Source organism: Apteryx rowi, unplaced genomic scaffold (genome assembly GCF_003343035.1).
Source record: "Apteryx rowi isolate R43461 unplaced genomic scaffold, aptRow1 scaffold_1502, whole genome shotgun sequence".
Classification (NCBI taxonomy): Eukaryota; Metazoa; Chordata; class Aves; order Apterygiformes; family Apterygidae; genus Apteryx; species Apteryx rowi.
This window is the reverse complement of record NW_020447756.1, coordinates 1-11,964: the sequence shown is the minus strand read 5'-3', so window position 1 is coordinate 11,964 and position 11,964 is coordinate 1. Positions and strand designations below refer to the sequence as shown.

The following is an 11,964-nucleotide window of genomic DNA, read 5'->3' as shown; positions in this document are numbered from 1 at the left end:
ACACACACCCAGCCAGGTTCACAGAGCGAGAGACACGTCTCCTGCACCGGGGCTCCCAGGGGAACRCGTCCCGTGAGGCTCCGCTTCGCGGGGCATCGCCTGCCCTCCATCCACTGAAACGCCCTGGTGCCGACGGCGGTGGGGCGAGGGGCCGCGGAGACCTCCTACCGGATCCCGTGCACCAAGCTGGTACCGGGAAAGGACGACGAAGGGGGTCAGAGAGCAGCCGCGCGAGCCTTCTCGCCGTGCGCGACGGTGCCTCGCTCGCGGGAGGGCAGAGGGGCAGCAAGCGGCGCCCTCCCGCGAGGACTGGCAGGAGCCCGGGCCGCCACTTACTGCAATTTTGTCTCCAGCAAGTTCAGCTTCTGCTGGTCAACGTAGCGAGAGAAGAGGGAGATCAGGTTCGAGGGGGTGGACACCGGCTTCGCCAAGGCCACCTGGGGGATCCGCAGCAGCTCCCGGGTTGCCATGAGCATCAGCTCCGTCCTGCCGGAGAGAGGCACAGGGAGGAGGGACGAGTGAGAGACGTTACTTAGCGCCCAGGAGCCAGGCAGCCTGGACGCTTCCCGGTTTCCCGCTGGGGACAGGGGCACCCCAGGTTAATGGGCCCTAGGGGCGTTTTGGCACTGGAACCAAGCAGGAGATGGTGGCACAGCGATACCGCGCCGTGTCCCCAGCGGCGTCGCCGCCTCCCTCCCCTGCACCCCGCTCCTCGCGTCGGCTGGGCCACGCAACGCCCAAGGCGCAGCGAGCGGCCGGGCACTCACCACTGGTTGTCCTGCATTAGCTCCGTGTTCGCATCCGAGCTCTGCAGTTCCTCTCCGCGGCTCAGGACCAAGTACAGCAGGGACAGGCCGAACTGGCGGGGGGAGAGAGGCTCGTGAGGGAAGGACGCCGGGGGCAGGCTGGGCTCTGCGACTGCCGGCACGGAAGCGGCTTGCTGGGGCCGACGCAGATGCACGGCCCCCTCGTGCAACTGTAACTCTCGCTTCCTCTTTGCCACGGCTGCTCCCAGCTTTCCCCAGGCCTGCCGAGAGCAGCCAAGCTCCCGCAGCATGCAGGGAATGCTCCTGGCCGGACCCCAGACTCTCCCGCAGCTTCCCCGAGGCCAGGTCCTCCTTCCCGCAAGGACGGACCACTCCCTCACTCGCAAGCTGCTGGCTTTATCRACAGATGAAGTTGGTCCAGGACACGGAGCAAAGGAGGAAACCGAAGCACGGACGCACAGGAGCAACCGCGGGCCGGCTCAGCTCCGGGACAGCCTGCCCAGGCCTCCCAACCTGGACCGCCTTCCTTTTCCCGCGACACTCCCCAGCATCACAGCCAAACAGCTCCTGCTCTTCCGAAACGCACGCAGCAGCCCAAGCTGAGAGCCCAGATGCTCTGGGCTGCCTGCTCACTCCCCTGCCTGGCTCACTGGTGCCATATGGTGACCGCATGGGTTTTTGGAAGCGCCGGCCTTACAGAGGGCCTGGATTTGGGCTGTTTACACCCAGCGGAGAAGGGAATGACAAACAGGGTAAACAAGCCATTGCTGGCCTTTCGGGGGCTTTGTCGCACCTCACAAGGAAATCCCTGCAGCCGGGGACGGGTATGACAGGAAGAGCTTTCGTATCATCGCTCCTCCGTCCGAGCATTTTTAAGGTGCCTCTGGGAATCACCTCCGTCTCCTAATCCTCCCGGTACTCCCCACAAGCACACGCAGCAAGATCCTTGGCTGCCTTTACAGCGCCCGGGGAGGAAGAGGCCCCTTTATGGGCCTGAGTCATCTCACTTGTTTTAGACGTCCGTCCGTTGTGAGAAGCGACGGGCCGCACCCTGGAAGYGCCCGTCCCTGCCCAGACGGTAAAGGGAACCCAGCTTGGAGGGACGCATTTGCGCTTCCAGGCGAATCAACCCCAGCTCCCACAGCAGAGAAACAGCCGGCCAGCTCTGGGAGCACCTCCGGGCAGGCCTGGGCCGATATTTCAGGGAAGCAGTCTGAGAAAGGGACCTGGCTGTGGGAGCGCAGAGGAGGCCCAGGCTCGCTCAGACGGCTGATTATTCTGCGAGACCTTCTCATGAATCCCCTGGGGCAGGGGAGAGAGCCAGGGAGCTCTCTCGCAGCGGGGCAGGCAGCCCGTCGCTCCCGAGCTGTCCCAGCACAGCTCCTGCACCACGGCAGCATCCCCTTCTCTGCCATGCAGCACCGGGAGCTGCTGGGAAACTGGATTTCCCAGCTACGGGAAGCAGGACTGCGCAAGCTGACCTCCAGGATGCCACTGCCACGCCACAGCTGGACGCCCCRTCCAGCCCGTCCCACCACGGTCCTGGCTCTGAGGCGCTTGCCGACAGCAGAGCTGTTCCCGCAGCCGGAGACAAGCCCGGACCTCGCTGTGGCTGGCACGGGAGGGGAGAGACGGCTACAACCTGCCTCGCCGCGCTGCCTGGCCGAGGGAGCAGAGCGAAGCGAGGGAGGGGGGCGCACCTTGTTTTGGAGCACAGCAGCGAGGTGCAGGTTGGTGGGTGCTGGCGCGGTCGCGCTCTGAGGTAGGTTCGTTAGCTGCTGCACAAGGCTGGTGACCGTCCCCAAGGGAAGGTGATAGAGAACGTGCGAGAAGGGCCTCAACAGGCAGGGCAGCACCTAGGGAGAGAAGAGCAGGAACCCCGTCTTGACTCGGGGCTCCAAAAAGGCAGGATGAGGGGAGCCAGCCTTTCCCGGGCATCCCAGCCTTGCGGGTGCCGCTGCCGAGACGGGATTTCACAGCTCCGGCTGCAAGTACTCCAGCCCCGTGGCTACGTTCACCCACCTTTGAGCTGCGTCTCCTTCCCGGCAAGCACAGGCTCGCAGTGCAGGCTGCTGCTTTTGGCCGGGTTTCCCCCCACCCCAGGAGCTCGCAGCCCCRGCAGACCAGAACGCTGCCTCCGCGGAAGGGCTTGCTGCTGTTACACACRCACACCGCCACTGCCGCCACCTCGAGCGGCCCTCACACGCTCAGGGCGCGACTCACCGAACTCTTTTCAGCAGCCCTTTCCCCCTCTGTGCATCCCTAGAACGGCACAGGCCAAAGCGGAAACTTCCCACTTTAAATTTAGACTATTTTTTTCCTTTTTAAACAATCTYCTTTCTCAAAGCAAACTGGGGTTTATTTCACAGGTGCCTTAATTTTTGTTTCACATAGAAAAAAGACTGCAAAGAACATCTGATAACACGTCCCTCCGAAACTCCGAGACGCTGGCCTCTGCTTTCTGCCCTTGGAAGCTGGAGTCGCCCGTTGCCACCCGACGAGCCAGAGCAGCAGACCTTTAGCCAAGTTCTCCCTTTGCAAACGCTCGGCAAAGAGCTGGGGTCATTAAACAGAGGCACCGTTTATCGGAAACCCTCCCCGCCGGAGCCGGGCCTTGCTGTGCCGGCCCCCGGTGCCCCCCACCTCGCAGAGACGATCCCCGCTGACAAGGGGAGCCCTCCCGCCCCCTCGCAGTCACCTCGTCCTGAGCATCCTTCTTGATGAGGAAGGGCAGGTTCCTGGCCGTGGCCATGAGGACATCAGCTGCTTGCTCTGGTGACAAGAAGGGGAGGATCCGGGCCACGAGGCGTTTTCCCTTCCGGATGCACATGATCTGCATGAAATGGTCGTCGCTCGGCCTGCCGAGGAGAAAAGCGGCTGGGAACGTCCCAGGGTACCTGGGGTGTCCCCGCGGCATAGCCCAGAGCCCAGCTCTGCGCTGGCGCCAGGCAGGGAAGACGCCTCCAACCAAAAAACGTCGCTGGAGAGAAGCAACGCAGGGAACGATGCCCCGTGGCCAAACTCTCCTCCAGGACAAGCCCTTCAGCTGCCTTGCCAGGCTGGGCTACCCCAAGGCAGGACTGCAGCATGAGCTCTCCCTGCCTCAATACGGACACAGCCCCAACCACCTCCCACCTTTTCATCTCTGCAACACAAGCAGCGTTCCCCAGCTTCCRGCCATTTCAGAGACTGGCAGTGCTAAAAAGGATCCTCTGAATTAACTACGGAAAGGGCCAGGCCCGGTTTCCCATAGCACAGCAGAGAAGGAGCCGCCGAGGCCCTGCGTCCTCCCCTGCTCATCTGTGCCGCTGCAGCTACAGGTYAGGCAAGAGGCGACAGCCTTAAACACAGGCAGCCAGGGCTGTGCCGCGGTGCAGAGCTCGGGGCGGACCCACGCGCACGAACACGCAGGCAAGCGCCGTTAGCAGCACCCAAGCTGCCAGGGTGGAAGTTGTTACGGGTTTGTGACCACAGTGGACAATCGCATGGAGGAAAATGGCAAAACAAAGTGTGTGTGGGGGGGAAGGTTATTTCACCCCTGTCCAAGTCGCTGAGAAGCAAGTTTAAACTACCTCTTTTTTGGGAAATAGGTCACTGGAAAGCCAGAGACAACAGCTGCAAGTAGCGATAGACTGCGTGAGCCCCAGGCAGCGACTGAGTTGCAGACGGCACATCTCTCCTCACCTCTCCTGCCCGGGTGCCTTCCCCCTCAGATTGTCATACATGTCACATATCTTCTGCTTCCTCTCGCCCATGAGGGCCGGCCGCTCGCCTTCCAGGCTCAGGAGGTAGCGTCTCTCGTAGTCTTCCACGTCCAGGAGGAGGCTGTACGTCTGCCGGAGAGACAGCGATCGCAGCAGGGCACGGGGATCCGCGCGCTCCTCGAGGGCGTTCAGACCAGAAACGAGTTCCTGAGCCCTGCCCCGCGGAGGCGCCCGTTTGCCCTCTCTCTGCCTTGCCGAGGGAATCGGGACATGCCGGTGGGGGTCACTAAATTTTGGGTCTGGTCTAGCCCTGCCCCACAGAGAGCYGGGACACGCTCAGCCCCCGCCGGGGCTCTCCTGTCTCCTTTGCTGCTACAGCAGCCGCATCCCTGCCCAGAACACGTCAAAGCCTCCTGGAGCCCCGAATGGCTGTGAAAGTTGACTGAGCAGGGACTCGGGGACCAGCGGCGGTCATCCCCTCCCGCAGCGGCCACGGAGGGGCGAGACGCTACTGCCTCCCTGTTGTGAATTGCCAACTGTCATCTACCAGCACGTCATCGAAATACGGCATGAACCTGCTCCGAATCCAGCGAGGACGAGGCCGGATCTTCTGGTCTTTAAAACCAGGGCACCTACGACTTCTTTCACTGGCCCCCCCAGGGGTTCCTCCGCACTGCACAGCGGTCTCGCTGGCCCCCTCCTCTGGCCCACAGCGAGTCCCTGAAGGTTGTGGCAGCCCCTCTCGAGCTCACCTTCTCGATCGTCACGAGGGTCTGGCGCCTCTTGTCTCGAACCTGCTTCTCCTTCGTCTCCTGCGGGGAGGGACAGCAAGTCAGAGCCGTGGCGGGCTCCCGCGCTGGCTGAGCGCGTGAGGCCACAGAGCCGTGTCGGAGGGGAGGAAGGGCCACAACTCACGTCGTCCTCGCTGCGGGAGGTCACGACCGCATCTATCATCTTCCGGGGGTTATTCACGCTGGAGACCGTGAGCTTCCCTAGCGAGCCCTCAAACTGCACTGCAGGAAGGGAGGAGAAGGGAAGCAGAGGGGGTCAGTCTGGGCCCAACCCCACGCCACCCTGGTTTATCTGCCGCCGCGGGTAGCCTCATGGCTGTCCCCAAACTCGAGCCCACACTGGAAATCCCGTCCCCAGCCCAGAATGAACCGCCACCCTCCACCTGCGGAGGTCTGGCCTACGCCTCCTGGACTGCCCRCTCTGTCCCCACTCCAGCCCAGTGCACAGCCAGCACTTACCYGGCTTGTAGGTGTGCTCGAGCTTTGCCACCTGAGGCGTGATGAGTTTAGTGCGTTCCTTTTTGGGACCGTCGCCCTGGACTTCCTCGGCTGCTGACAACTTCTCCAGCTTCTGGAAGTAATTCTGAGGCAGGGAGAGAGGAGAAGCTGTGACCCAGAAAAACGGCCGGCAAGGACTGATGCAGCAYACGTGCCTTTCCCTGGCCCACACCTCGCATACGCTCCGTCCCTCACCCCATCGCTTACTGGTCTTGCCGACATCCAGCGTAAACCCCCTCGCAGCAGTTTAACCCCCTCGTTCTTCCCTCAGGACATAAAGAGGTAGTTATGTTCTCCTCTGGCATCCCTCAGGATCGCAGAGGTCTGTCTGGAAGCCTCTCCTCAGGCACCTTTTCCTTGATGCAACCAATGATTCCTTTGCTCTCTCGCTCTCCGAGGATTGCCAGTCCTTCCCAGCGTACTCCAGTTAGCCTGCATTGCTCTGCTAGCATCGTGCCCAGGCTGCACGCCGCGTCTGGCCGAGGCCTCCCACACCAGCGCCTGTGCTCTGCGCTCACGAGCTGCTCCTGTCCAGCCCGGACAATGTTTGCCTCTTTCGCAACAGCGGGACTTTGTTCACTCACGTCCTGGCTGCAGCCACATCAGTTCCCGTCCTCTGCTGGGGATCAGCTCGCCCTCATCTCCGGTGAGAGCCCCAGGCAGCGCGAGCTGCCACGGCGTCCTGCTCGACGCCTCCCTCCAGCCTGAGGGCGAACACCGAGATCCGCTGCCTGCAGCCACCTGCACCCACCTCCATTAGCTCCATCCAGACCGCGTTTCCCCAGTTAGCCCCTCCGACCGCCAGTACAACGGAGCRGCCAGACTGGGAGCCAGGACGAACCGCACCGACCGCTCGTCTCCCCTCCTGCTGGGCCCTCAGCCTGCTGGGGAAGGAGACTGGACCGCTTCGACATGGGTCACCATGCCAAGGCCAAGCTGGGCGACTGCCTTCCCTGCTCGTGCTCCATGCTCACGACCGCGCGGCTGCTCCAGGACTTTTCTGGGAACCGTGGCTGGCTCCTTTCCATACCCTTCAGGAGGACAGGCGCTACACCTGCCCCTCTCCAGTCTTCTGGCTCCTCCACAAGCACTTTGAAATCGCTACCAGCAGCTCTAAGAGCTTCCAGGGCTCTTCACGCATCTCAAGGCRAAACGTGTCAGGCACAAACGCCCCAGGAACATCTCAGTACTTTCTGGGCTGTTCTTTCCCTAATTCTGATCTTCCCCATCACCCAGCAAAAGCCTCGTTAACCATCTTTAGCAAAGATCAGTGCTAAAAAAGGCGCCTTTTGTCCTTCCCTGTGGCGCCTGCTGTAGCCTTCCCTGCCTGTCAAACTGCAAACCCTTGTTTCTCCAACAGCCCTTGCAGGCTTCTGCCTCTTGCTGCTCCCTGCTCGGTTCGTGCACTGGCCCTCGCCATTTGACCCCTACGTGCGAGCTGCTCGTGCCTGTAAAGGACAGCTCTGCTTGGCCAGGCCACAGCTCCACCAGGCCGTGGAGCCCGTCTCCCAAAGCGGATACCTACAGAGTACAAAACCAGGTGGGCACAGGTGACGACTGCCCCAGATGCTCTCCCAAGCACCTTACAAGCCCGGCTCCAGGTGCTCCCACACCACACGTCCATGCTGCGTAGCTAAAAGCCCTCGGTGGATTTCCCCCCACCGCAGTGAAGTTGCCCTGTCTGCCCTCAAACCCAGCTAAACCTTGAGCATCCACCACCTTCGGCAAGAGCCCAACCGTCACCTTGCTTTGGCGGCTCCAAATCTGGCTCCTCCTGGCCCCGTCTGGTGCTCCCTATTCTTGAACCGGAAGAGAGAGCGAGCAGTCACTCCCCATCCACCTTCTTCAACTTGCTGTTTGGACTCCATTGGCTTCATCAACATCCCCTCTTTTGGGCTAAAGAGCCCTCTCTTACGCAGCCCTTCCCTGTCAGGGCTACCTCGTACATTCAGGCCCCCTTAGGAGCCTCCCAGGCTCCTCTTTTGGGTGTTTTCCACTGCCCTGACATGCACAGCCGCTGGCTTAGACAAGCTGATTTCCCACTCTAAGGCCTTCTGCTTGCAGCACCCTCCAAATCGGTGCTGCTAGCAGCACCCAGCCTCTCCTCACCCCCGGAGACCCTGCTCACCAGTTGCCAGCACTCACTGCACCGAGGCAGGTTCTCTCTTACGGTCACCCCCGACTTCCCTTGCTGGGGAACGCTTCCCCCCCACCCCATCTTCCTTCACGGTCCCAGCCTGTTCCCTGCAATTGGATCTAGAAACACTTCTTCTGCCCTCGTTTGCTCCATGGCTMATATCAGACTCTCAGCGCAGCGGCGAGAGCTGCTTGCAGCGTTCCCTTCCTCCCCGACACCCATCGCAGCGCCCAGGTGGTGGGCGCCGGGCGACCCTGGGGACGCGCTGGCRAGACGCCGGTCCGGTGGCAGCGTTAAAGCGCTGCCGTGCAAGCAATCGCAGGCAGGCGAGAGGCGCAGCGCCAGCGGGCTGAGYGCCACTCTCCCCGGTACCTGGTAGTAATAGTCATCCAGGTAGGGATCAGTGCTCTGCAGCTGCATCATCTGGATCTTGGACACCCAGTCCTTCTCCCGTTGCAGCATGAGGTTGGCGTAGGGGTCTTTGCGCATCTGCTCCTGGTGGCCGCTCCGGTGGCCCCCTCGGTCCCCCACCGAGCCGTTGAGGCTGCGGTGCTGGCTGGCAGGAGGCAAGAAGGGCACCCGTGAGCACACAGGAGCTACAGGAAGGGACAGAGAGCAGTGCACAGGCTAGCCCCGGCAGCACAAAGCCCCCAGCAGAGGGTCACGCGAACCCTGCCCGGGACCGGCCGTCCCTCCCCGCCCGCCGCTCACCTCCGGTTCTGCTGCTGCCGCTGGTGCAGGAGGCGGCGGTGCTGGGGGTGAAGGTGGGTCGTGTCCGGCCGGAACATCTGCGGCTGCGGCCTGAGGAGAGCGGGAGGTTTCAGAGGCGGCAGGCAGCCGCGGAGGGCCCAGCCCCGCCAGGCGCGGGGCCGGAAGAGGCACGGCACCTACCTCAGGCTCTGCAGGTGGGATCCGGGGCCYGGCGGGTGCTGCGGCTGGGATGGAGGCGGAGCAGGGGGAGCCCCGAAGAAGGCACGAAACCCGCTGGCCGGAGACATCATCTGCCCAACTCTGCCCTGGAGCAGCTTGGGGTTCACAGAGGGAAGGGGGCTCCCGACGAGGCCGGAGACGCGGGCGAACTGGCTGGGAGACATTCGGCCAGCCTGGGAGGGCAGAGAGGACACCTCAGGGTCAGCCAGGGAGAAATTCGGGGCCGAGGAAAAGGGCCCAGCCTGGGCAAGCTGCTTCCGCCCAGGACGGCTGGGAACAGCCACGAAGGGCAGCTGTAAAGCCAGCCCCGATGGCCAGACCAAGGACCAAGGAGAAATGCAGCACCCCCCACCCTGCCCGGGGATCCGCAGGAAGGGAGGGCGGGAGGGGGAGGAAGCGGGGCTTCACCTGGGCTCCTCCGAGCAGCTGCGCTCTCTGCAGGTGGGTGAGGACGGGCGAGACGCTGTGGGGGAACGGGTGGCCCAGGAGGGAGGAATTCTGGGGAAAGAGAACGGAAAAAGACCCTGGTCACAGCTCTGGCACAGCCCTCCCAGGGAGGACAACCCAGGGGGCAGACGTGGAAGCGGGAGGGCACAGGACGAAGCCCCGTGAAGGTGCCCCAGGCAGGCTGGGAGCCAGGCCAGGCTCCGAAGAGCAGGGTTAACTCTGCCCGGGCCACGGCACGTCGGGGCGGATGGGCCAAGCTATGGGAAGACAAGACAGAGCAGCTTGCTGGCTGCACGCATGACAGCGCAGGCTCCAGCGATCCGAGAAAGCAGCTCATCTGCCCAACAGGGCCTGGAGTTACACGCGGGAACCGAAAAGGAACTGGGGAACGGAGCGGCCGAGATTTCACGGGAGGCTGAAGGACTTCACAGCGGCGCGGGCCTCGAAGGCAGCGCCCGCGGAAAGGGATCAAGAGGAGACTCGGTACCGGTACGTTGCAGAGCTGATTGGGGGACATCCTCTCGCCATAGGGAGCAGGGTAACGCTGCTGCATGGTGGCCCGGATGTGGACAGGCTTCGGACAAAGAATCTGAGGGCAGGGAAGCAACACAATCCAGCGGTCAGTCCCCCGCTGAAAGCAGCCGGAGCCAGCGGCCCGCACGGCGGAGCCGAGCGCGGCTACCTGCTGGTTGAAGTTGGGCACAGCGGCCTGCTTGGGAGGGGTGCCGATGGGGACGGCCCGGACCGGGGGGCTCCCGATGATGGGGGACGACGAACGTCGGGGCAGCGCCCGCTCTGAGGGGTCCCGCTCTTCCTCCCGGGCCTGCGGGGGTCTCTGAGGCAGAGCGTAGTCCAGCACGGACACCGAAGGCATCTCCTGCGAGCGGAAGGGGAGAGAAACCTCCCCCCGGAGTGACAGTCACTTACTGGGACCGTGCAGACCAGCTGGRGGCAGGGAGGACCGGCACCACGCGTCCCAGAGATATTCAGCCGTGAGAAACAAATCCCTCCGCCTCGAGGCGCTGCCATTCCCAGAGCTCGCAGGAGTGCGGACATTTCTGAGACAGAGCAGTCAGCGGGGATAACGTGCCGGCGATAAACCACCCCGGCCCGGCTCTCCAAGCGCAGAGGGAGCCAGGAGGGCAGGGRGAGATTGCCGAGAGGCAGCTCTAAATGAACTGGGCCACCTCGAACTGGACTCGGCAAGAGGCAAGCAGAGCGCGCTGCCCCGCTAGGCTGTTCCAGAGGGGCCGCCCAGCGCCGGCAAGCCCTTAGCGCTACAGCGAGTCTCACTCTTTAGGACCCTGCCGCAGGGCTCAGGGAGAAATCACGGGRGACATTAGGGAAGTCTCCGTTTCCCCTTTCAACAGAGGCTCCAGCTCAGCGATTTGGGCACGAGATCCAGGACGGGCAAACCGCAAGTGCCCAAGCGCGTCCACACGATTTCTGCTCCGGGCGCGGTGAGCTGGGATGGGGAGAGCATCTCCCCTCCTCCCCGAGCGAGCTCGCGGCTGAGCCCCACCACGTCCGCACCGTGGCATCGTACCTGAGTGAGAAGCGGCCCTCGGATGCGCCGCAGGACGGCCGAGCCATCCCAGATGCTGGAGTTCAGCCCTGCTGGCTGCTGGAAAGCAGACGGGGGAGTCAGCACCACCGTGGAGGCCGCCGGGCCCACCTCCACCCCGGCCCTCCGGCCCCGCTCCCACCTGGGCAGGGGTCCTGGTTTGCACCGCCCGCATGATGGCGGGGTCCTCCAGCTCGCTGTCGATGACCAGCCTGGTCAGCCTCTCCGCCAGGGTGTCCTCATGGTCGCCCAGCAGGTCCGTGTCGTCCCCGCCCGGGCCGTCCCGCTCCCCGGCCGCCGCGGGCTTGTCTTCCAGCTCCGCCAGCCGCTCGTGGGCCTCCTGCCAGTCGTCGTCTGCGCGGGATTCGCAGCAAGGCCGTGAGGAGGGGCGAGCCCACCCCGCGCGCTGGCCTTGTAGCTCCCCCGCCGCAGGCCCAGCCGCGAGGGAGGCGCTCAGCAGGGCAGAGACGGCAGCGGCAAGGGTGGGGGCAGCAGGGGCTGCGGAGATTTCCCACCAGGGCACCGCAGCGGTGAGGGAATAAGGGGGAAACGCAAGCACTCACCAACAGCCCCGGCTCCAAACGTGTCATCGTTGAACTGGTCAATATCTTCATCTTCCTCGCCTAAGGCCTGGAAAGCGTCTTCATCTTCGTCCAGCGGACAGTCCTCCAGGGACTGGGGAGAGCAGGGGATGAGCACRCAACCCAGTGCCGCTTGCTGCCTGCTAATGCGCTAGGCCAGGCCTCTTCTCCCCTCGTTCCTTTCGCATCCCTCGTTCCCACTGCCGTCTTTTATCCTTCTAGGAGAGGAGCCCCCTAACCCTGCCCCAACCCCCTCAGGAGACTTCCTGCATCTTCCTCCCCCATCCTGAGCCTCCTAATTTGTCCCGGACCCCCACCTTCCCCCTGAGCGGCTCTGATCCCCTCTGACTAGCAGAGGGGGGGGGCCACCAGGAGAACAGAGACCAGACCTAACGGCGCAGAGCAAAAGCTCATCCTGGCCTAGGCCAGACCTCACACAGGCAGGTGCTGCCAAACAGCCCTGCAGCAGCGTTCCCTGCCGATGTCTCCCCCAGCCGGGGCAGGGAGTCCCCACTCCGCCCCCCCCAGGAGAGCCCGCTGCCCCC

General features: G+C 63.5%; 1 protein-coding gene across 1 annotated transcript; it reads right to left on the bottom strand.

Annotated features, from left to right (window-relative positions):
• Positions 1-6: 6 nt before the first annotated feature.
• On the bottom strand, positions 7-11,570 carry PATL1 (PAT1 homolog 1, processing body mRNA decay factor; the record flags this gene model as incomplete). The annotated part of the gene is made up of 18 exons (XM_026058974.1): positions 7-186; positions 337-486; positions 768-859; positions 2,468-2,623; positions 3,466-3,625; positions 4,452-4,600; positions 5,224-5,283; positions 5,387-5,484; positions 5,722-5,845; positions 8,270-8,453; positions 8,609-8,698; positions 8,789-9,000; positions 9,236-9,325; positions 9,762-9,863; positions 9,957-10,151; positions 10,821-10,898; positions 10,981-11,192; positions 11,402-11,570. Coding segments are annotated over 18 exons (2,343 nt in total), but the record flags the coding sequence as incomplete, so codon positions are not given.
• Between the last annotated feature and the right edge of the window lie 394 nt (positions 11,571-11,964).